Source organism: Canis lupus, chromosome 5 (assembly GCF_048164855.1).
Source record: "Canis lupus baileyi chromosome 5, mCanLup2.hap1, whole genome shotgun sequence".
NCBI classification, from domain to species: Eukaryota; Metazoa; Chordata; class Mammalia; order Carnivora; family Canidae; genus Canis; species Canis lupus.
The window spans coordinates 74,186,896-74,209,487 of record NC_132842.1 but is presented as its reverse complement, the minus strand read 5'-3'; the positions used below and the strand labels follow the sequence as shown (position 1 = coordinate 74,209,487).

The following is a 22,592-nucleotide window of genomic DNA, read 5'->3' as shown; positions in this document are numbered from 1 at the left end:
GAGAAGCAGGCTCCTCACAGGGAACCTGATGTGGGACTCGATCCCTGGACCTGGGATCATGCCCTGAGCTGAAGGCAAACGCTCAACCTCTGAGCTACCCAGGTATCTCTCTTTAAGAGCTTCTTAACAAGCACTCACTGTATCTTAACATCCAGCCTGAAGTTAAGGGTTCAGCCCAGAGAGTACTGGAGTTACTATGATCTGGTATACTGTCATAGTACTGTTACTATGACAGAGTAGCTGTCATTTCCCATGCCCTGTGCTAAATATTCCTGGTACAGAACTTATATGCTCCTTCCTGACTCAGCACAGTCACCAGCCCCATTTTCTAGGTGAGAAAACAGGGCTAGAGTGATTAAGTGACATGCCCAAGATCACGATACAGGCTATTAAAGCCAGGATTCACACCCTGGCCTGACTGTATCACCAGCCTGCCAGAGACCACAGCCTACTACTCAGTGGCTACATTTGACCTGCACACATATTTTGTTTGGCCTGCGAGATGTAGGGTGGTTTTTGTTTTGCTTTTGGTTTGGTTGAGTTGGGGAACATGGCCACTTTTGAAACCTGGGTCTAAGCGGCTATGTGGTGACTGTCAGCTGGAGTAGGTTAGGTAGCAGCTGCCCCTTTAGACTGGTTTGCATGGCTCCCTCTCAGCCTGGCTTCCCTCATTGCTTGCACAGCCTGTTGTGCTTTTCAGAGCATACCCTACCCTTTCCCTCACACCTCACACATACGCCTAGGGGACAGGTATCAGAATCACTGTTGGGGCTACCTGCCATAGTGAGCCACAGTTACCTGTAGGAGTTTGTTGTTTCTCTGTGTTGTGTTAGGGCAGGATAAAGATTGAGAACTTTCATATCCTCATTTCCTGAAAGTGTCATCTGTGTCATGCTAAACTAAAAAGACTGTGGAATTAAGGTCAGAGCTGGGTTCAAGTCTCACCTCTGCTTCTTACTTATATGAGCAAGTCCATTCTCTTCTCATAGCCCCTGTTTCCTTCTCTGTAAAATAGAGCCGGCAGCCCCTGCCCTGCCCACTGACCTAGGTATAACTGGCAGCCCCCAGGAGATCATGGTCAGGAGAGTACTCTGTAAGGAAGATCACCCATACAGGGTAGTTGGTGTCCTCAGCTAAGCATCCCTGACTCTGGGAAGCTTGGCTGGGCCCTTCCCAGGGAAGAGAATCTACATTCTTAGGGTATGGCCTTCTCTTTGGGGCCATATGATTGCATTAGGAAGGACAGAGCCCAAGGAATTGATCGGGTACTGTCCAGGAGGAGGCTTCCCAAGGGTTTGGGTATAGTTCACAGTGTGTCGCCAAGACCACTTTGCCAGTGTAGCCCTCTCCTCCTCATCTGGCACTGTTCCCTCTGTGGAGGCGGACTGTCCTGAGCTGTGTCTACTCTCCAACCTTCCTGTCCCACACGTACCTGCTAGAGGACTTTGGGGCTCGACTGGGACTGTGAAGGAATCATCTCATAAAGCCAACTAATCTGTGAGAATCAACTAACCTCACCTGCAAGATCTCTCCATGTTTCAGAGGTAGATTTGTTCCTTCACTGCACAGAGTTCACTTAGCACTTGCTCTGTGCTTGGTGCTAGAGGTAAGCAGGCATTCTGCAGACAGATATGGTTATTTATGGTTGAAGGAGCCTTCATTGGCCTGAGCTCAGGACACTTGAGAGGATGTGGTTGGTGGACAATGAAGCTGGAATGGATAGCCGAGCCCCCCACACCAAGATGTGGACTTTGAGCTTTATCTTGCAGGTAGTAGGGAGCCATTGAATGTTTTTGACACCACCCTGTTAGCTCATGGGAGGAGGAGCAAGAGGGTAAGACCGAATTTAGTCTGAGATGTGTTGGGTTTGAGGGTCTGTGGAACATTCAGTGGTTGTTATCTGGTAGGCAGCTATATGATCCTGGACTCAGGAAAGTTCTGGGCTAGGGTTGGCGATCTGAGAGTGGTCGATAATTAGGTAATGGAGGAGTAGCTATATATATAACCCTACAGAGGGAGGGGGGAGGATGGAAAGTGGAGTGGTACATCCCCCTCCGATTACAGAGGAGCAGGCCAGAGGAGTCATTTGCTTCAGGGCTCAGTAGTGTCATTCAGGCATTCAGTAGATGCTCATTGAATACCTACTGTGTGCCTGGAACTATTCTAAATGTTGAGATACAGCAGAGATCAAAATACCCATGGAAGTACATTGCAGTGGGTAAATTCAAAAAAACAATTATTTAAATATTATATCAAATGGTGGTAAAATGCTATAGATAAAAATAAAGCAGGATAAGGAAACTAAGGAGTACTACTTGGTGATTGCTATTTTATATGGAATGGTCCAGGGAAGTCCTCACTGAAAAGGTAATATTTGAGCTGAGACCTGAAAGAAACAAGAGAATGAACCAAGCAGATGCTTAGGGGAAGAATGTTCCTAAAATAGGAACAATAAGTGCAAAGGCCCTGAGGCAGGAGTGTGCTTGGCATGTTGAAGGAAGTGCAAAGAGGCTGGTGTGGCTGAAGCTGATTGAGCAAGGAGGAAGGTGCTAGAGGACATAGAGTGCAAGAGATGTGGTTGAGAGGGAGGGGAGAGATCAAGTGGGGCCACGTAAGCCTTTTTAAAGGACCTTACCTCTTAAGAGGAAAAGCCTTGGAGGAGTTCCAGCCAGGATAACATGATCTGACTTATGTTTAACAGGATCACTCTGGCTGCTGTATTTAGAACAGACTGTAGGAGGCAGGGCAGAAGCAGGGAGACCAGCTAGGAGGTGGTTGCCATAATACAGGGGCAGACGATAGGGTTCCTGGTTGGGATCAGTGCTGCCAGTAGCAGGGTTGGAAACTGATTGGGCTCTGGATATATTTCAGTGGTAGAGACAGCAGAGTTTGCTGATGCCATGATTGAAGAATGTAAGAAAAAAAGAATTGAGAAGGACTCTTTGGATTTTGACCCAAGCAATGGGAAGCATTGATGGAGTTGTCTTTAGGAAAAACTGTGATAAGCAGACTTGAGGGGAGAAATAAGTAGAGTTTGGACAGGTGTAATTAGGGCTGCCTCGCAGATATCCACATGAAATTCCAGTTGGTAGTTCCAGCAACACTAAGAGCCCCATTTCAGCCCCTTCCCTTTCTTTCAGATTCTGGGTACTTCTGTCCCTCTCCTGGCCTTCTTCCTAACTGTCTCATCCCTGGCAGTAGACCTGGGCCTCTAGCAGCCTGCCCACAGCAACTGACTGGACCCTCTGCTCCTAGGTTGTTCATAGGGACCTCAAGCCCAGCAATATCCTGTACGTGGACGAGTCTGGGAACCCTGAGTGCCTACGCATCTGTGATTTTGGCTTTGCCAAGCAGCTACGGGCAGAGAATGGGCTCCTCATGACACCTTGCTACACTGCCAACTTTGTGGCACCTGAGGTGAGTGTTCCAGCCTCCTTACCTGCAAGAGTAAGGGGTCTGGCATAGGAGACCTCATGCCCTTTTACAGAGGCCCCACACTGTCCAGGATTCCAGTCTGTATGGTCTCAGCTTAGGTACCAATCCCAGCCCGTGGTTGGGATCCTTGTCCTATGCTTTGGGGAGTAGCACACTAACATATGTGGCCGCTTGCTGCTGCTCTCTAGACTAAGCACCCTCCCCTGCCTTCCTTCCTGCCAGGTGCTGAAACGCCAGGGCTATGATGAAGGCTGTGACATCTGGAGCCTGGGCATTCTGCTGTACACCATGCTGGCGGGGTGAGTGACCCCTCCCCCCTGCCCCTTCTTCCAGCCCTGGTACACAGGTAGGAGGGGTGCTTGTCTGATGCGAGAGACTCAGGCCTGCCTCAGGAAGGTCTGAAGATAGGGACATGGCCCTGCCTTTGGGAGCCCCACATGGAAGGGGAAGATACTGCCCTGGGGAGTACCCAGTCTGAAGGGAGAAACACAGCTCCCCACACCCACACCCACCCCAGGATGGAGGCCAGAGGCTATACCCAGACTGGGTGGACTTTTCTCCAGATACACTCCATTTGCCAACGGACCCAGTGACACACCAGAGGAAATCCTGACCCGGATCGGCAGTGGGAAGTTCACCCTGAGTGGGGGAAATTGGAGCACAGTTTCAGAGACAGCCAAGGTGAGTCTGTGAGGCCCTGTTCATTTGGGGTGGCGAAGCAGGGTCCTATCCCAGGGCTTTTTAGCAATTCATAAATAGGTGACCTGCAACCTCGTTTCTGCAAGTGGAATGTTTCACAAATCCCTGATGCTATATTTCCCCAAGTGGAAGATTCCCAGGCAGACTACCCTCCTACCTTGTTTGGACCACTTGGTGATCATTCATGGCTCTTCCCATGTTCTGAGCCCTGTGGGGGACAGAACTGCCATGATCACAGCCCCTGCCTTGTGGGAACTTGGTGTGAGGAGACCTACAGGCTTGCCTACAAGGAACAGAGATGCCAGGCAACAGAGAAAGGCAGGTCCTCCTCCAGGGCTGCAGGTGTTGGAGGTGTGGGGCAGATACTGACTACGTCAAGCAGAGGCCTTCTCAGAGGAGGGGACATTTGAGCTCTCACTGTTAGCAAACTTCCTGTTATGGGAGCCTCTGTGCCAGACAACGGGTTGAGCCCGTGATAAATAGTCCCTCACATCTGCCTTATGAGGCAGATACTGTTGTTCTCTCTCTTTCTCTGAGGGGAAACTGAGGCTCAGAGAGCTGAAGTAATTTGCCCAGGATACTTAGCTAATAAGCAGAAGAATCAAGTTTTGAATCTGAGTCTGCCTCTTCTCAATCTTAGTTTCTCCCCACCTTCCTGCATGGCTTCTAGAAGGTGAAAGAGAAAGGAAAGGACTTTCCAGGAAGAAGTCCCAAAGAAGGGCATGTGCTTGGGGAGGCCTTGGAGTGATGTGGAGAATGGATGACAGAAAGGGTTCAGGCTGGAGATGGTGGACTTAGCTGTGTGCTCCCCTGCCAGCTCCTCCCACCGACCCTCTTATTGCTGTGCCCCCAGGACCTGGTGTCCAAGATGCTGCATGTGGACCCCCACCAGCGCCTCACAGCTAAGCAGGTCCTGCAGCACCCATGGATCACCCAAAAAGACAAGCTCCCTCAGAGCCAGCTGTCCCACCAAGACCTGCAACTTGTGAAGGTATGACCACTCTGGGCTGCTGGGCATCTGGTGGCCCAGGCCAGGGTTCCATGGGCAAGAACTTGGGTGGCATAGCCTGGAGATGCCATATCTGTCTGTCCTCAGGGAGCCTCAGTCTAATACACAAGGGTGTCAACAGTCCTCTGGGGGACACAGGCTCTGAGCTCTGAAGCTTCTAGTCTGAGGAGGAGGCAGGACTAATGAGCATGAAGGACCACCAAGGCTAGATTAACAGGGGGCTGGGGATCTCTGGGTGGCTCAGCGGTTTGGCGCCTGCCTTTGGCCCAGGGTGTGATCCTGGAGTCCCGGGATCAAGTCCCACATCAGGCTCCCTGCATGGAGCCTGCTTCTCCCTCTGCCTATGTCTCTCTCTCTCTCTCTCTCTCTCTCTCTCTATCTCATGAATAAATAAATAAAATCTTAAAAAAAAAAAAACGGGGCTGGGTGGTGTAGAGCACTGAGAGAGGCTGGGGAGCACATGTCCCTGCTCCCACTTGTACCTCCGACCATTATGATCTGACCTCTCACCTTCTTTTCCAGGGAGCCATGGCGGCTACATACTCTGCACTCAACAGCTCCAAGCCCACCCCTCAGCTGAAGCCCATCGAGTCATCTATCCTAGCCCAGCGGCGGGTGAGGAAGCTGCCTTCCACCACCCTGTGAGAGGCAAAGGCATCCAGGCCGCATGGCGGTGCTAGCTTGATGGAGGCAGCATACTTCCCAGAGGGAGCAGGCCTGAATCACAGGGCCAGAGGGAGCAGAGCCCGAACGGGCCCAGGAAGCAGCCAGCCCAAATCACCCCTGCTGAGGGTGTGAGAAGTGCCTTCTCCTTCCCCAGGATGGACTCTTCTCAGCTCATGTTCTGCTGGTTGAAATCAATTCACTGTACAAACTCTCATCTTTTTTTAAGAAAAAACTGGCGTCAACTGCCATGGATTTTTATAAGATCCATTTGCCTTTCTGGGAGCAGAAAGAGCCAGTGCAGCCCCAGGAGGGGCACTGAGTCACACCAGGGCTCTCTGTGGCTGAGAATCCGTAGAGCTTTGGCATCCTACCCTGGGGAACCCCACGACCGGCCATCTGTAGCCATCTGCACATACCTCCAAGGCAGTCCAGCACCACCTTCCAGAGCCCTTGGCTGTTTAGCAGAACTTGCTCTATCCACGGTCAGCTCCTTTTCCGTTCTGTTCTGCTGGGGGTTGGGTGGGGGTGTCTAAACCTCTTCCTGACAGAAGAGAGGACCAAGACCCCAGAGCCTCCAGCTCAGGCACCAGCATCTACACTGGCTCTGCTGTGGGTTCCCTGCAATGAGATTGGGCAGCCCCAGGAGGAAGATCCAGAAAGCACTTTTTGGCTGACTTGTGTTGGAGTCTGCTACAGGACAGAGTTCACAGGAGGCCTGTGGGGTGGGCCAAGAGGGGCAGGGGCTCTTTTTCATTTCTTCCTCAGCTGGTTACTCAGGGTTCATCTGTCCATGGCCTTTCTAATAAACTTGCAGTTGAGTTGAAGCATGCTTGCCTCCACTTTTCATCCCTGAATTTCCCCTCTCTGCTGTTGGGTATTGAGGACTTTGGCAGCAACAAGAAATGGACCAGGGCCAATGAGCCCAGCTGCTTGGAACTCAGGTCATTTGGGGAGCATGTGGGAGTACCACCAGCCCTTCCTACACATTCCTGCCAGGGGATTCCTTCCATTCCATGGTATTAATAATAGTAACAGTATTATTAGCCACCAGCGATCAAGTGCCAGACACTGTACCTGAGCCTTACATGTATATCTCATTTAACCTTAACACTGTGATGTAAATGCTATTCAGTTACCAACTCTGTTTATAGATGGGGAAATAGAGGCTCAGAGAGGGGAATGACATTTTCTCCACAGTAAGTATTTTCTTACCCACCTTGGCCCTGCTCCAGATACTGGTGAAGCAAGTAGAAAACAAGGTCATTGTTTTCATGGGTCTTTCCTCCTACTAGGGGAAATGGACAATTAACAAACTGAAGTCAGCTATGAACAAGACATATGCAGGATTAAATTGGGGTATGAGCTGGCATGATGTGGAAAGCCTCTGTGAGGAGGTGACCCAGAAGTTGAGATTGAATGATAAGGGGCTATCCAACACTGGGAGGCAGGGCAGAGCCTGGACAAAGCCCCCAAGCGGGGAACAGCCTGGGCATGCCCAGGGAGGAACCAAAGAAGCCAATCAGGGCCAGGGATTTGCATGAGATGAGGTTGGAAAGGAAGGTGGGGCTGGTCATACTGGGCTTTGTGGCCCAAGATAAGGAATTTGGGTTTAATTCCAAATAAAATGTAAGCTTCTAGAAGAAGTTAAGCAGAAGAATGACATGATTTGGTTTACATTTTCAAAAGATGACTGACTAATGTGTTGAGAATTAGTGGGGGTGGGGTGGCAGCAAGCAGGAAGCTGAGTGACCAGGTTAGAGGCTACTGCAGTGGCTCAGATAAAAGATGAAGTTGCCTGGACTAGGACAGTGGGAGAGGAGATGGGGAGAGAGTGAACAGGTAGGATATGCTTTATAGATAGACAGCATTTGCTGGCAGTTTGGACATAGAGGTTAAAAGAAAAAGATTTACAATATCTTCCAGATTTTTGACTTGAGCAGCGGAACACTGAGGGAAATGTGGAGGAACAGGTTTGAGAATTCTATGGGAGATACCTTTTAAATACCCAAACAGAGGGCAGCCCCAGTGGCTTGGCGGTTTAGTGCCGCCTGCAGCCTGGGGTGTGATCCTGGGGACCCTGGATCCAGTCCCACTACAGGCTCTCTGCATGGAGCCTGCTTCTCCCTCTGCCTCTGCCTCTCTCTCTGTCTCTATGAATAAATAAATAAAGTATTTTTAAATAAATAAATAAATAAATAAATACCCAAACAGAGGGATCCCTGGGTGGCTCAGCGGGTTTAGTGCCGCCTTCAGCCTAGGGCATGATCCTAGAGACCCAGGATCAAGTCCTATGTCGGGCTCCCTGCATGGAGCCTGCTTCTTCCTCTGCCTGTGTCTCTGCCTCTCTCTCTGTGTGTGTCTCTCATGAATAAATAAATAAAATATTTAAATTAATTAATTAATACCCAAATAGAGATGTCAGCTAAGAGTTGTAACTAGAAGTTGGAGTTCTGGAGAGAGGTCTGGATTGGAAGTATAAATCTGGGAGTCATTAGCTTAGAGGAAGTTTATAGAGCCAAGAGGCTGGGCTTTTGCAACTGTGGTCCACAGACCAGCAGCAACAGCAGTGTCTGGGAACTTGTTAGAAATATGGAATCTGGGATCCCTGGGTGGCGCAGTGGTTTGGCGCCTGCCTTTGGCCCAGGGCGCGATTCTGGAGACCCAGGATCGAATCCCACATCGGGCTCCCGGTGCATGGAGCCTGCTTCTCCCTCTGCCTGTGTCTCTGCCTCTCTCTCTCTCTCTCTGTGACTATCATAAATAAATAAATAATTTAAAACAAAAAAAAGAAAAAGAAATACGGAATCTGGGTCCCATCCCCAGACCTACTCAGATTCTATATTTTAACAAGATCTACATATGGTTTGTGTACATGCTAAAGTTTGAGAAGTGCTGTTCTAGGGACTCAGCAGAGAAGAAAAGGGGCTGGAGCATGCTAGCACTTCAAGGTGGCACAGAGGAGAGAGAGCCAGCAGAGGAGAGAGCCAGTGAGCAAGGCCTGCCAGTCTGGCAAGATTTGAAACCTTATGAACCAGGGCTTTTGCTCCTGTTATTTCTCAGCCTCTCCACTTTGTAGGTTAGAATGCCAAGGCCTCAGAGGTAAATAAATCCTGTTAGGATGGAAGGAGTTTTGCTTTGTTTTTTAAGATTTTATTTATTTATTCATGAGAAACAGAGAGAGAGAGAGAGGCAGAGACAAGCAGAGGGAGAAGCAGTCTCCCTCCAGGGAGCCCGATTAGGGGACTTGATCTCAGGACCCCGGGATCACAACCTGAGCCAAAGGCAGACACTCAACCACTAAGCCACCCAGGTGCCCCAGGATGGAAGGAATTTCTGACACGAGCAGCTCAGCTTCAGAATTGGCCTAAGCATGCAGGTTCTGAGCTAGCAGCCTCACCGTGGGAGCAGGGAAGGCAAGGGCTAAGGGCTGTGAAGTCCCAACGGCTAAGAAGCCCTCCTGAACACCCACTGACACACAGTGCTGACCCCTTGAGACTCAATTTCTCCATCTGTGCAGTGAAACCAACATGGTCTGTCCTGCCCACCACACAAGGTTGTCCTCCCTTGGCCTCTTCACACCAACTGGAATCCTGAGCATCATCCCTGACTCCTTCTCCCACTTCCCACATCCACTCTGCATCCTAGCCCCATCAATTCCATCTCCTAAATATTTGGGGGATTTATCCCTTCCATCCTCCCTGTCCTCATATTTTTGTTCTTTGCCACAGCCTACTAATTCCCTCCAGTCTTATGTGTCCCCATCATCCTTTAGAATTACAAATCCAACCCAACATCTGCCCTGGAGTGGCTCCTCATAGTCCACAAGATAGAGTTCAGTCTGACAGTGTCCTGTGTGATCTCGCCCCTGCTGAACATCAGCTCTTATAACTTGTCCTCATACTGCTCACAAAACCCAAACTTGCCATGCTTCTGCCTCCCCTGGATTCTGTCTATGTGTTTTGGTTGACTTCTAATCACTTTTTAGGAAAATTTGACACTTCCAAGAAACCAACTAGCATACACAACGCAAACTTTAGCAGTCCTCCTTTGGGATCCCCAGATACCTTCATGCTCCATTTCTTTGTACATCACACTGTTTGGAAACAGCTGATGATGTCTTCCCCTCCTCCCTCACCAGACTATGAACTTGAAGATGTAGACTGTGTTTTGTTCATTTCTGTACCCCAAGCACCTACCACCAGGCCTGGAACACAATATTTTTGTCCTTAGCTAGTGTTTGTTAAATGCATGAGCACAAGAGAAAGCAGGAACAGACTAGACTAGACTTGGTGGTGAGTGGTACTGGAGGAAGGGTAGATACTACATCATCAGAGTTGCAGAAGCCTGGAAAGGCATCCAGGGAGGAGGAAGAGAAGCTGGTGCTCTGAGGCCCAGGGCAGTTCATGTCTTGTCCCAGGCACCAAAGGGAAGATTCAAGAACCAGGAATTGGTGATGGGTGGGGTGGGAGCCCATAAATGTTTTCTTAGCAGCTAAACTCTAAAGCATGAAATGCTTCACCTCTCTGAGCCTTGGTTTCCCCACTTGCTAAATGGGATCATAATTCATGTCCATCTCACAGCACCACCTGAAGATCAACGAGCAAGTGAATATGAATATTTTTAGGAAGTTAAAAGTACAGCTTGTACCATTAAGCTTGTTCTGACTTTCACAAAGTCAAGACAGCTCCCCAGGAACTTAGTGGACTCTAGAAACAGTTCCCAGCTGCCAGCATCTCAGCCAGGAACTTCCTTCTTTGAGTGTTGACTCCCTGGGCAAAACCCACTAATAGAAATAACCTGGCTTGGGGGAACAAATTGTCAGTCCATATGTCCCTAAATTCTAGAGTCATTCTCCCTTTTAATGCTCAGTAACAATCCCTGAGCTCCCACCCTGTAGGACACCTCTTCCCATGAGATATTGGCTCATTAAACAAATGAGATATTGAGCATTAAACAAATACTAGAGGTGCCTGAGCAACTCAGTCACTTAAGGGTCCAACTCTTGATTTTGGCTCAGGTCATGATCTCAGGGTTGTGTGAGTATAGAGCCTGCTTAAGATTCTGTCTCTCCTGGGGTGCCTGGGTGGCTCAGTTGGTTGGGCATCCAACTTTTTGTTTCAGCTCAGGTTGTGGTCTCATGGGTCATGGGGTTGAGCTTCTAGGATCCCTGGGTGGCTTAGTGAGTCAAGTGTCTCCCTTCAGCTCAGGTCATGATCCCAGGATTCTGGAATCAAACCCTGGGAGCTCTGGGTTGGGCTCCCTGCTCAACAGGGAGTCTGTTCCTCTGCCCCTCCCTCCTCTCGTGTGGTCTCTTGTGCTTTCTCTCTTGCTCTCTCTCTCGAATAAATGAAAAATAAAATCTTAAAAAAGAAAAAGATTCTCCCTCTGCCCCTCCCCCTCTCTAAAAAATGAATGAATTAATGAATACTAAGTGGAGGTGTTGGACACCAAATGTTTTCCATGCTTTACTTCATTTGATCCTCATGTGAAGGAGATACGATTAATTCCACTTCATACATGAGAAAATTGAGGCTTGGAGGTTGACTTGCCCAAGGACACAGGTGAGTGGCAGAGCAGAACTCAAAACGAAGCCTGTGTGATTCTGAAACTCACTCAGTGAGTGTGCTGTCCCACCTCTCTGCTTCTGAGAAAGCCCAAAATCGACTTAAATGTTCCACAGATTCATCTGGTTATCACTCTTCCCCTCAGGCATATGGTCATAAACGTTCCTATAATGTTGGGGTTGGGGTCTCAATTAGAGGATGTAGCTGTTACACAGTTACATTTCCCAGCTGGCAAACACCAGAGAACATGCTGGGAAATGCAGGGAGTTTCCTATGCAGTCTTAAAAGGTAGTGAGTTCCCCATCACCTGGGCTGCATACACACAGAACTAATGAGCCTTATCAGGATCTTAGAAGAGTTTCTTGTTCCCTGCTGGGTACTGTTTAGATGGTCTTACATGTCCCTTCTGAGTCAGAGACTCAGATTCTCAATTGTTGGCACAGGCATTTCTTATATTTTACCCACTATGTACCGTGTTCTCCGCTATTGTTTCTAGGATAGCCATCCTCAGAAAAAAAGGCTAGTTTCCTACATATGATACCCAAACATTTGGTACTTTGGTTAACACTTAGATTTTTCTCACCCAACCCTATAATAAAAGGCTACCAAAAGACCCACCAATCTGTGATTTGGCCATTCATTTAATGGCCATAATAATTAGCAACATGATTCGTTGAGTTCTTTCTTTAGACTGAGCACAATATACATGTCATGGCTAATGCAATTATCCCCCATTTTTCAAAAGTTCACGATAGGCCACTTTGCTTTTACGAAAGACCTACATTAGTATCTGGTTTTGCTAACTGAAAAAAATTTGAAGAGGATTTTCACTTATGCAAAAAAGCAAAAACAAAAAGCCTTCAGCATTTGTTTTACAGTGAACTCTTAGAGAGGCAATGCTCACCCCAAGCAGCTCCACCAAGCTACTCCTGGGGGAACTTCACTCAGCATCAAGCTGCCATAGCTTGCTTACTTCCTTGCTTACTTGCTTGCTTTTTAAAGATTTTATTTATTTATTTGACAGAGAGAGAGCTCCAGAGAACACAAGTGGAGGCAATGGCAGAGGCAGAGGCAGAGGCAGAGGGAGAAACAGACTCCCTGCTCAGCGGGAGCCCGATGTAGGGCTTTTCCCAGGACCCTGGGATCAGGACCTGAGCCGAAGGCAGACACACAACTGACTAAGCCACCCAGGCACCTCCTTTCTTTCTTTCTTTTTTTTTTTAAGTAAGCTCTACACTCAATTGGACCTTGAACTCAGGACCCCAATATCAGGAGTCACATGCTCTACCATCTAAACCATATCTTTGAACTATGTCTGTGAGCATCTGTGCTTTATCTGTTTGTTCTCTGCATCCATTAGCAAAATGGATTCTTTTTTTATAAGATTTTTCTTTTTCTTTTTTTTAAAGACTTTATTTATTCATGAGAGACACAGAGAGAGAGAGAGAGAGAGAGAGAGAGAAAGAGGCAGAGACATAGGCAGAGGAAGAAGCAGGCCCCACAGAAGGAGCCCGATGTGGGACTCAATCCTGGGACTCCAGGATCGCGCCCTGAGCCAAAGGCAGGCACTTAACCTCTGAGTCACCCAGCCATCCCTAGAGGGGTTCTAAGGGTATCAGAAAAACCTAAGAGAGGGTACTTTTGGGGCCTCAGAAAGCTAAACAGTTTTTTCCATACAAATTAATGTTAATTGCATCTTCACTTTATGTCATTTTTGCTTATAGTTTTCATAGAAGCACTGTGCTTTAGTGGAGGAAACCTGCACTTAAAGCAGTCTCATGAGGTAGGTATTATAATTTCCATCTTATGAGATTTAGAGAGAAAATCTGCCCACAATCCCCCAGCAAGTTGGTAACTGAGTCATGTTTTGAACCCAGGTCTATTTGGCCCCAGAGCTCATAGTATACCACTCTGATGCACAGGCTGGACTTCATCCCACAGTGACTCACAAAATCTCACAGTCAAAAGGGCTCTAAAAGACTGAGACCCTATCTCCACCCACTACAGGAATCTCCCATAGATGGTTATCCAGTTCTGCTCAAATACCGCCAGTGACGGAGACTCCACCACATCACAAGGTAGTCCCTGCACAGTTGGAAAGTTCTCCACTTTAAAAAAAAAAAAAAGAAAGTTCTCCACTTTGAGGTCAAGTAGCTTCTATTTCTTGGGGGATTCCCACTAACTCCAAGAGACTCAAGGGAGAGATGACTCAACAGTAGTAGGAGAGAAATCGAAATGAGCACCCCCTCACCCGCAGTGAAGGTAGCCGCGTCAGCAGGATGCTAAGGCCATGCTGCCATGAGAGGAAGACCCTCTGAGGCAAGCGAGCAGGAGGGCCTCTGGCCATCCCCCAACCCCAATTCCTGGGCCCATGCAGGGGGCCCCTACCTGTTCCCTTCTGCCCTGCTCCTCTGTGAAGGCAGCAGCAAGTTAGTAGTGGGAACAGCATTGGACGTGGGGATCAGACCTGGAATCACACTCCAGCCCCAATGCTGACCTGCTGTGTGACCTTGGACAAGTCATTGCACTGCTCTGAGTTTCCCTTAACTGTCAAACAGGACGATTGTGAGCCTTAAAAGAGAGGGTGTGTGAAGTGCCTACAGAGCTACTCAGTTACAAGCAAACAGCAACCAGGATATAGAAAGCTATCTAGAGTTGTGGTTAAGTGCAGACTCTGAGGTTAGGCTACCCTGGCCTTTTTTAAAAAGATTTTACCCATCCATCTGAGAGAGAGACAGAGAGCGAGAGCATGATCAGGGGTGGGGGGAGGCAGAGAGAGAGGCAGAAGCAGACTCCCCACTGAGCAGGGAGCCCAACACAGGGACTGATCCCAGGACCCTGAGATCACAACCTGAGCCGAAGGTAGACGCCCAACCAACTGAGCCACTCAGGTGCCCCTAGTCGTTTAAAACTTCTTTTTTAGGGGATGATCCCTGGGTGGCTCAGCGGTTTAGCGCCTGCCTTTGGCCCAGGGCACGATCCTGGAGTCCTGGGATCGAGTCCCACGCCTGGATCCGGGTGTGGAGCCTGCTTCTCCCTCTGCCTCTCTCTCTCTCTGTCTATCATGAATAAAATAAATCTTAAAAAAAAAAACCTTCTTTTTTAGTTGGGGGGGAAGGAGAGAGAGAATCCTAAGCAGTCTCCACTCTCAGCACAGAGTTGGGCAAGTCATTTAACCTCTCTGCTTTGATTTTTTCTTCTGACACATATGAAGTACTTAATCCACTTAAACTGTGTTGACTGCTACCCATCCCCTCCTCCCAGAGCATAGACTCCAACTTCTCAATTCTCTCTCTCACTCTTTCTTTCTCCAACACCCTTTTAAGTAGAGGGAATCACATCCAAAGCCTGGAGAGAAGTCCATCCAGCCAAGCATTTTTGTCCCACAGGGAAAGGATGAAGCCCTCTCTGAAGGACCTTCTCTTTCTTTTCACCTCCTACCCCAGAGCCTCACTCTTAGTTACACTTCATGTTTATGACTCAGTCTGAAACTTCTTATTATAAATCGTTTCCGCTGTTTCTCTTCCCTTCATTTGCTCCACACCCACTGCCCAGGCTGTGGGCCAAATTGAGAAATTGAGGGGCAGATGACACATATTTGAACTGGACATGAGAGCTGTACTTGTGATGGGCCAAGAGTCACTTACCCATCACAAACTCTTCCGACTAGGGCTGGGTTTGGTCAAAATCATTTCTGCTCTCACGACAGAGCTTTACAGTTATCAGACCCTTTGCACGGACTTCAGAAAGCACCTGAAAGAGCTAAATTCTCACCTGGAGGAATGAGTAGAGGACTGGAATCAGAAGGCACGAGACTGAAGTCAAAACTCAACACCAGCCATGACTAGCTATGTGATCGTGGGCAAGTAGATTGGCCTGTGAGCTCTGAGCCTCATTTTCCTCATCTGCAAACTATCCTCAAAGGGTTATAGGAAGAAAGGCTCCGGCAGAGATTAGGTACAGAGCAAAGGGTAGCCAAGTTGCAAGAATGCTTGACAGAATATTCAGAGCTAGGTGAGACCCTCTAGAACCAGAGGATCTCAAATCGAGGTCCAAAGGCTTTCCGAAATATGGAAATTATATGTGCAGGTAAAACAGGGCATATATGTGTATTTTTCTGGGAGGAAAGGGCACAGGGATGCCATCAGATTTCAAAAAGGGTTTGTGATCCCCCTAAAATGTTAAGAACTATTGTCTCCAGGAGCGCAGATAACTAGCATTTTTACTTCCTAAGTATGCAGGACAGACTCTCTGTTCCCGCACTGGGCATTCGTTCATTCAGAAGACATGTATGTTCCAGGAACTGAAGATACAAAGATAAATGCTCTTAGCTTATCTGTAGCACTGCAGATCAGAGAGGTTAAGTCATTTAGCCAAGGTCACACACTTCCGAAGGACGCCTACTTAGGATTGGAACCCGAAATCTCTGACTGCAAAGCCAGCCACTGTGTGTCTCAGTGGAGGGGCCTTCTCAGGTCTGTGGCTTGCCAGAGTTCCCTCTGGTCCCAAGACCAGCAGGATCAGCATTCCATAAGAAACGTCCTGGAGTCATCACGAATGAGCCAGATTTCGCCAATGGGCGCACCTGCTGGTGGTGATGCCAATGAGGACTGTTTCCCTTCCTTAAACTCCAACTGAGGCTCCAACCAAGAGGGAATTCCACATGTGTATTTATATCAACCATATCGAGGTTTGATTTACATACAATAAAAATGCATACTCTGTGTACAGTTGAATGACTTTTGACAAATACATACACTGGTGAAACCCATAACATTCTCAAGATCTATGTTTTCATAACCCAGAGAATTGCCTTGTGTTCCTTTCTCAATCTCCTCCAGTGTCAGACAGCCACAATTCTGATTTTTGTCACCACAAATTAGTGTTGCCTATGTAGAACTCGTATACATGGAATCGTAACAGTATGTGCTCTTTTGTGTCTGACTTCTTCTGTTCAACAGAATGGCTATGAAGATTCATTCTTCATTCCCTTTTGCTGCTGAGTTGTATTCCACTGAATGAAGAGATCATAATTTGTTTAATCCATTCATCTGTTGATGGGCATTTCTCCCCCCACACACACCCAATTTCCTAACAGGAATATTCATGTAGGATCTTTGTGTTGGCATATGTTGTTTTTGTTTTTGTTTTTTGTCTTGGGTAAATACACACAAGTGGCAATGCTGAGGCATCTGGGTGGCTCAGTGGTTGAGCGACTGTCTTCCAACTCAGGGCATGATCCCAGGGTCCTGGGATTGAGTCCCGCATCAGGCCCCCCTACAGGGAGCCTACTTCTCACTCTGCCTCTCTCTGTGTGTCTCTCATGAATAAATAAATAAAATATATATTTTTAAGATTTTATTTATTCATTCATGAGAGAGAGAGAGAGAGAGAGAGAGAGGCAGAGACACAGGCAGAGGGAGAAGCAAGCTCCATGCAGGGAGCCCGGTGTAGGACTCGATCCCGGGTCTCCAGGATCACACCCTGGGCTGAAGGCAGGCACTAAACTGCTGAGCCACCCAGGGATCCCCAATAAAATATTAAAAAAAAAAGAAGGAGGAGAAGGAGAAGGAGAGGAAAAGGAGAAGAAGAAGAAGAAGAAGAAGAAGAAGAAGAAGAAGAAGAAGAAGAAGAAGAAGAAGAAGGAGAAGGAGAAGAGGAAGAAGAAGAAATGCTGCATCACAGATTAGGTGTACATTTAACTGTATAAAAAATTACTCTTTTCCAAAATACACTTTACACTCTGGCCAGCAATGTCTGAAAGTTCCAGTAGCTTTATACCCTTGCCAATCTTTAGTATCATTACTCTTTTTAGCTTTAGCCATTCTAGTGGGTGGGAAGAGGTTTCCTTTTGTGGTTTTAATTTGCATTTCTCTAATGACTAATGATGCTAAATATCTTTTCATGTGTTTCCTAGTTATCCCTATATATTCTTCTGTCTGTTCAAACCCTTTGAAACAGGTTTGAACTTTAAAAGTTAAATTATCTTATAGATTGTAAAAGATTTGTTGTATATTCTAGTACAACATCTTTGTCAGATACACGTATTGTGAATATTCCAATCTGACACTTGACATTTTATTTGAAGAGCAGAATTTCTTAATTTTGATAAAATACAATTTATTTCTCAAATTTTAATATTGTGTGATATTTTCCTTTTTTTTAAGATTTTATTTATTTATTCATGAGAGACACAGAGAGAGAGAGAGAGGCAGAGACACAGGCAGAGAGAGAAGCAGTCTCCATGCAAGAAGCCCAATGTGGGAATCGATCCCGGGTCTCCAGGATCAAGCCCTGGGCCAAAGGCAGGCACTAAATTGCTGAGCCACCCATCTCTGTTTGATATTTTCCTATCCAAAGAGGTTTTGTTTTGTCTTCCCATCTTTTTTTTTTTTTTTTAAGATTTTATTTATTTATTCATGAGAGACACAGAGAGAGAGAGAGAGACAAAGACACAGACAGAGAGAGAAGCAGGCTCCATGCAGGGAGCCTGATGTGGGATTCAATTCCCAGACTCCAGGATCACACCCCAGGTGGAAGGCAGACGCTCAACCACTGAGCTACCCAGGCGTCTCTGTTTTCCCTATCTAATGGTCACAAAGATTTTCTTTTAAGGGATACCCAGGACTGTAATGAAAATTGTACTAACAACCACTGAGCCTTTTGCACCGAGCACTGTGCCAAATCATCAGAGTGACCACTATGAGGATTATTATCATCTCCACTTAAAAGATGAAGAAACCTAAACAATGGGAAATTAAATAATTTACTCAAGGACTCACAGCTAGGAAGAGTCAGAGTTGGGATTAAACTCAGGTTTGTCTAAACTGGAATTCCCTGATCCTAACCTTCACTGCTTTCCTACCTCCATAATTTTAAACCTAGGTGATGGTTAACCTGGGAATTTTAAAGATCTGTAAATTTTTTATTGGAATTGCCTTAGGTCTATAACTTAATTTGAGGAAAATTAACATTTTAACAATACTGAGCCTTCCAATTCATGAACACAGTGTATCTTCATCTCTTGAGGTTTTATTTTTATTTATTTTACGCTTTTATTTGTAAGTAATCTCTACACCCAACGTGGAACTCAAACTCACAACCCCAAGGTCAAGAGTTACATGCTCCACAGATTGAGCCAGCTAGGCACTCCCATCTGATGAAGTTTTATTTAATTTTGTAGATGTCAGTGTTCTGGTCTTGCATACCTTTTGTTGACTTTTTCCTTAAGATTGCAGTGTGTTTTTTGTTTGTTTGTTTGTTTGTTTTTAAGATTGCAGTGTTTTGAATAATGTTATCAATGGCATTATTTCTTAAATTTCAATTTCCAAACGTGTTGCTAGTATATAAGAATACAATTTATTTTTTTTAAGATTTTATTTATTTATTTGTGTGTGTGTGAGAGAGAAAGAGAGAGAGCGCACAAGCAAAGGGAGTGGCAGAGGGAGAGGGAAAAGTAGGCTTCTGTCTGAGCTGGGAGCCCAAGGTGGGGCTCAATCCCAGGACCTGGAATCATGACCTGAGCCGAAGGCAGACACTTAACTAAGCCATCCAGGAGCCCTCAACTGATTTTTTAAAAAAAGATTTTATTTATTTATTCATGAGAGAGACAGAGACGCAGAGACACAGGCAGAGGGAGAAGCAGGCTTCATACAAGGAGCCCAACATGGGACTCCATCCCAGGTCTCCAGGATCACATCCTGGGCTGAAGGGTGCGCTAAACCGCTGAGCCACCCGGGCTGCCCTCAACTGATTTTTATATATTGACTGTGTACTCTCCTATTTTGCTTAGCTTACTTATTAGTTCTAATAGCGGTTTTTGTAGATTCCTTAGAATTTTCCACATAGACAATCTTGTCCTCTGCAAATAAAGATAGTTTTATCTACTCCTTTCTTAAAAAAAAAAAAAAAAAAAAAAAGTATTTATTCATGAGAGACACACAGAGAGGCAGAGACATAGGCAAAGGGAGAAGGAGGCTCCCTGTGGGTAGCCTGATGTGGGACTCAATCCCCTGATCCCCGGATCACGCCCTGAGCCCAAGGTAGACGCTCATCCACTGAGCCAACCAGGCGTTCCTCTCTTTTCTGATTTGTATGCGTTTTATTTCTTTTTCTTGCTTATTACATTGACTAGAATCTCTGGTACAATATTAAATTTCAAACATTTTTGCCTTGTTCTCAATCTTGGAAAGCACTCAAGTCTTGCACCGTTATGTATGATGTTATCTGTGGATTTTTCCTAGATATCCTTTACCAGGCTAAAGAAGTCCCTTTCCTTCCTAGTTTGCTGAAGGAGTTTTTATCATCAATGGATTTTGGAATTTGTCAAATGCTTTTTTTGTACCTATTGAGATGATCATATCTTTTTTGCTCCTTTTTGTTGTTTTAGTCTATTGATGTAGTGATTATATAGATTAATTTTAGATGTTAAGCTTTGCATTACTGAGATACACAGCTATTCTGGAATGGGTGTCTATTCTGGAATGAATTTGGTCATTTGTATCTTTCAAGGAATTTGTCCATTTCATCTAGGTTATTGACATCTAATTTACTGGCATAAAGTTGTTCATAATATTCTCTTATTATTTTAATGTCTGTGGTGTATATAGTAATGTTCCTGGAATGTCTTTCATTCAAATTTTAGTAATTCATGTCTTGTCTTTTTTTTTTCCTGATCAGTTGGCTAGAAATTTATCAATTTTACTGATACTTTCAAAGAAAGCTTTTGTCTTAATCAACTTTTTGTATTGTTTTTCTGTTGTCTATTTCATTGATTCTTGCTTTAAAATCTGCAAAATTTATCCTGCTTCCTTCATTGGAAGCTGACTAAAATGCCAACTCTGCCTCATTCTCATAAATTGCTAGTAAAAGTGCCTGACCTTTCTGGAGGGCACAGTGCAATAACAAAATGTTTTAAATGTGCACAAAATGCACATACTCTTTGCTTCTGAAATACTACTTTGAGAAACTTTGTTTTTTAAGATTTTATTTATTCAAGAGAGACACAGAGAGAGGCACAGACATGGACAGAGGGAGAAGCAGGCTCTTTGCAGGGAGCCCAATGTGGGACTCGATCCCAGGACCTCAGGATCATGCCCTGAGCTGAAGGCAGATGCTTAACCGCTGAGCCACCCAGGCATCCCTTCTTGAGGAACTTATATAGTGTTATACTGGAAAATATTTAACGTCCAACAGGGACAGGGAAAACAGCTTTTACTGACTTTGTGGTATAAATGTTCCCACAATGACCAATTTCGAGCTACTAGCATACATGTGTAGCTGGAAAGAGATATCCACAGTTGGCTCTCAGGAGCCAGTACAAATAGGCTCCAGAATACCACTGAATTTATGTTAAAGAGAAAATTAGGAATAGATATAAGAAATTGTGTACAAATGTATCCCACAGTGTTATTTTATTTTATTGGTGGGAAATATGATGGGTCAAACTCAATTGGTGGGAAATATGGTGGGTCAAACTCAAATATAATACACCAGTGAGGCAAAAAATGCATTATGGTACAAGCTATATGATAATATCTTACAGACATGAATAAAATTTTGTTTGGGAAAACTATTGAGGACATAGGGAAATATTTATGATATAACATGTTAAAGAAGCAAGTATAATATAGTATATGAAAAATTTTTTAAATTTATGTATAGAAAAAAATCCAAATAATAAACAAAGTGTTTTTTTAAGATTTTGTTTATTTATTTGAAAGAGATAGCATGAGATCATAAGCAGGGAGAGCTGCAGGTAGGCAGGAGAGGGAGAAGCAGACTACCCGCTGAGCAGGGAGCCTAATGTGGGACTGGATCCCAGGACCTGGAGATCATGATCTGAGCTGAAGGCAAACACCTAACCAACTGAGCCACCCAGGAGCCCCTGGTAAACAAAATATTAACAATTATTCTTCTTGGGATGCCTGGGTGGTTCAGCGGTTGAGTGTCTGCCTCCGGGGAGCCTACTTCTCCCTCTGCCTATGTCTCTGCCTCTCTGTGTCTCTAATGAATAAATAAATAAAATCTTTTAAAAAATAAATAAATAAAAAACAATTATTCTTCTTTGCATTTTTAAAAATACTTGACAAACTTCCTAAAATGAATCTACGAATCTAGAAGAAAAAAAAAAAAAAAAAAGCCACAAACTCTAAAGTGAAAAGAATTGCGTGTGTAGTTTTCAGAGCCAGCTGTGCCCTAGGCATGTGTCCTAAGAATGGGAGAGGTAGGAAGATTCAGAAGAAACTCTTCCTATGACCATACCCCTATAAAGCCACCTTCTTCTGGGATCCCTGGGTGGCGCAGCGGTTTGGCGCCTGCCTTTGGCCCAGGGCGCGATCCTGGAGACCCAGGATCGAATCCCACGTCGGGCTCCCGGTGCATGGAGCCTGCTTCTCCCTCTGCCTGTGTCTCTGCCGCTCTCTCTCTCTGTGACTATCATAAATAATAAATAAAAAAAAATTAAAAAAAAAAAGCCACCTTCTTCTTTCAGGATCTCAAAGGAGAGTCTTGACTAATCCCTAGGGCCTTTGTAGGGACACTATGGCAAAAAGAAAATGATTCCTGATCCCTAAGCAAGAAACTAAAAAGCCTGAGTAGGGACAGGCAAGTGTTCTAAGTGCCTAAAATGCATGTTTGAGAAAAATGAAATTAAAAAAAAAGAAAAATGAAATTTATTATGCTGTATATTGCAGTGATGTTGGCATCTGCTCATTTGTCAGTCAACAAACATTTCCTGGACTCCTACCCAGCATCTAATTTTTTGAAGGAAAAAATTATGACTTTGGTTTGGTGTTTCTTAAAAAACAATCTCTCTGTTCCTTCCTCCTATTTACCACATGCTAAGCACTTTAGTAGGGGCTTTAAAGGCTTTTGCTCATTTAATTATTAAAAAAAAAAACAGGGGTGCCTGGCTGGCTCAGTCAGTAAAGCATGTGACTCTTGATCTTGGGGTTGTAAGTTCAAGCCCCACATTGGGTGTAGAGATTACTTAAAAATAAAATATTAAAACAGCAAAGGAGATATTAGTATTTCCATGTACATAAGAAAAAGACTGGAATGTCAGAGATCTTAAATCAAATGGTATATTAAAGTACTTAAATCTCTTAATCAATAGTTCATTTTTATTGAGTGCTTACCCATTGCCAATCACTGTACCAAATGCTTTATAGATATTAGTGCTTTTACTTACTTACCTATGGAGTGAAGGTTTTGATTAT

The 22,592-nt window shown here is 45.4% G+C and overlaps 1 protein-coding gene across 6 annotated transcripts in view; it reads left to right on the top strand.

Annotated features, from left to right (window-relative positions):
• Nucleotides 1-6,633, top strand: part of RPS6KA1 (ribosomal protein S6 kinase A1) — a 36,734-nt gene extending 30,101 nt beyond the window's left edge. For all 6 annotated transcript variants that reach the window (XM_072827647.1, XM_072827650.1, XM_072827648.1 and 3 more), the window contains 5 exons: nucleotides 3,256-3,417; nucleotides 3,658-3,734; nucleotides 3,999-4,116; nucleotides 4,988-5,125; nucleotides 5,666-6,633. In XM_072827647.1, coding sequence (XP_072683748.1) covers nucleotides 3,256-3,417; nucleotides 3,658-3,734; nucleotides 3,999-4,116; nucleotides 4,988-5,125; nucleotides 5,666-5,788 — 618 coding nt within the window. In that variant the 3' untranslated portion in view covers nucleotides 5,789-6,633. The remainder of the gene's footprint in view (nucleotides 1-3,255; nucleotides 3,418-3,657; nucleotides 3,735-3,998; nucleotides 4,117-4,987; nucleotides 5,126-5,665) is intronic.
• The last annotated feature ends 15,959 nt before the right edge of the window (nucleotides 6,634-22,592 follow it).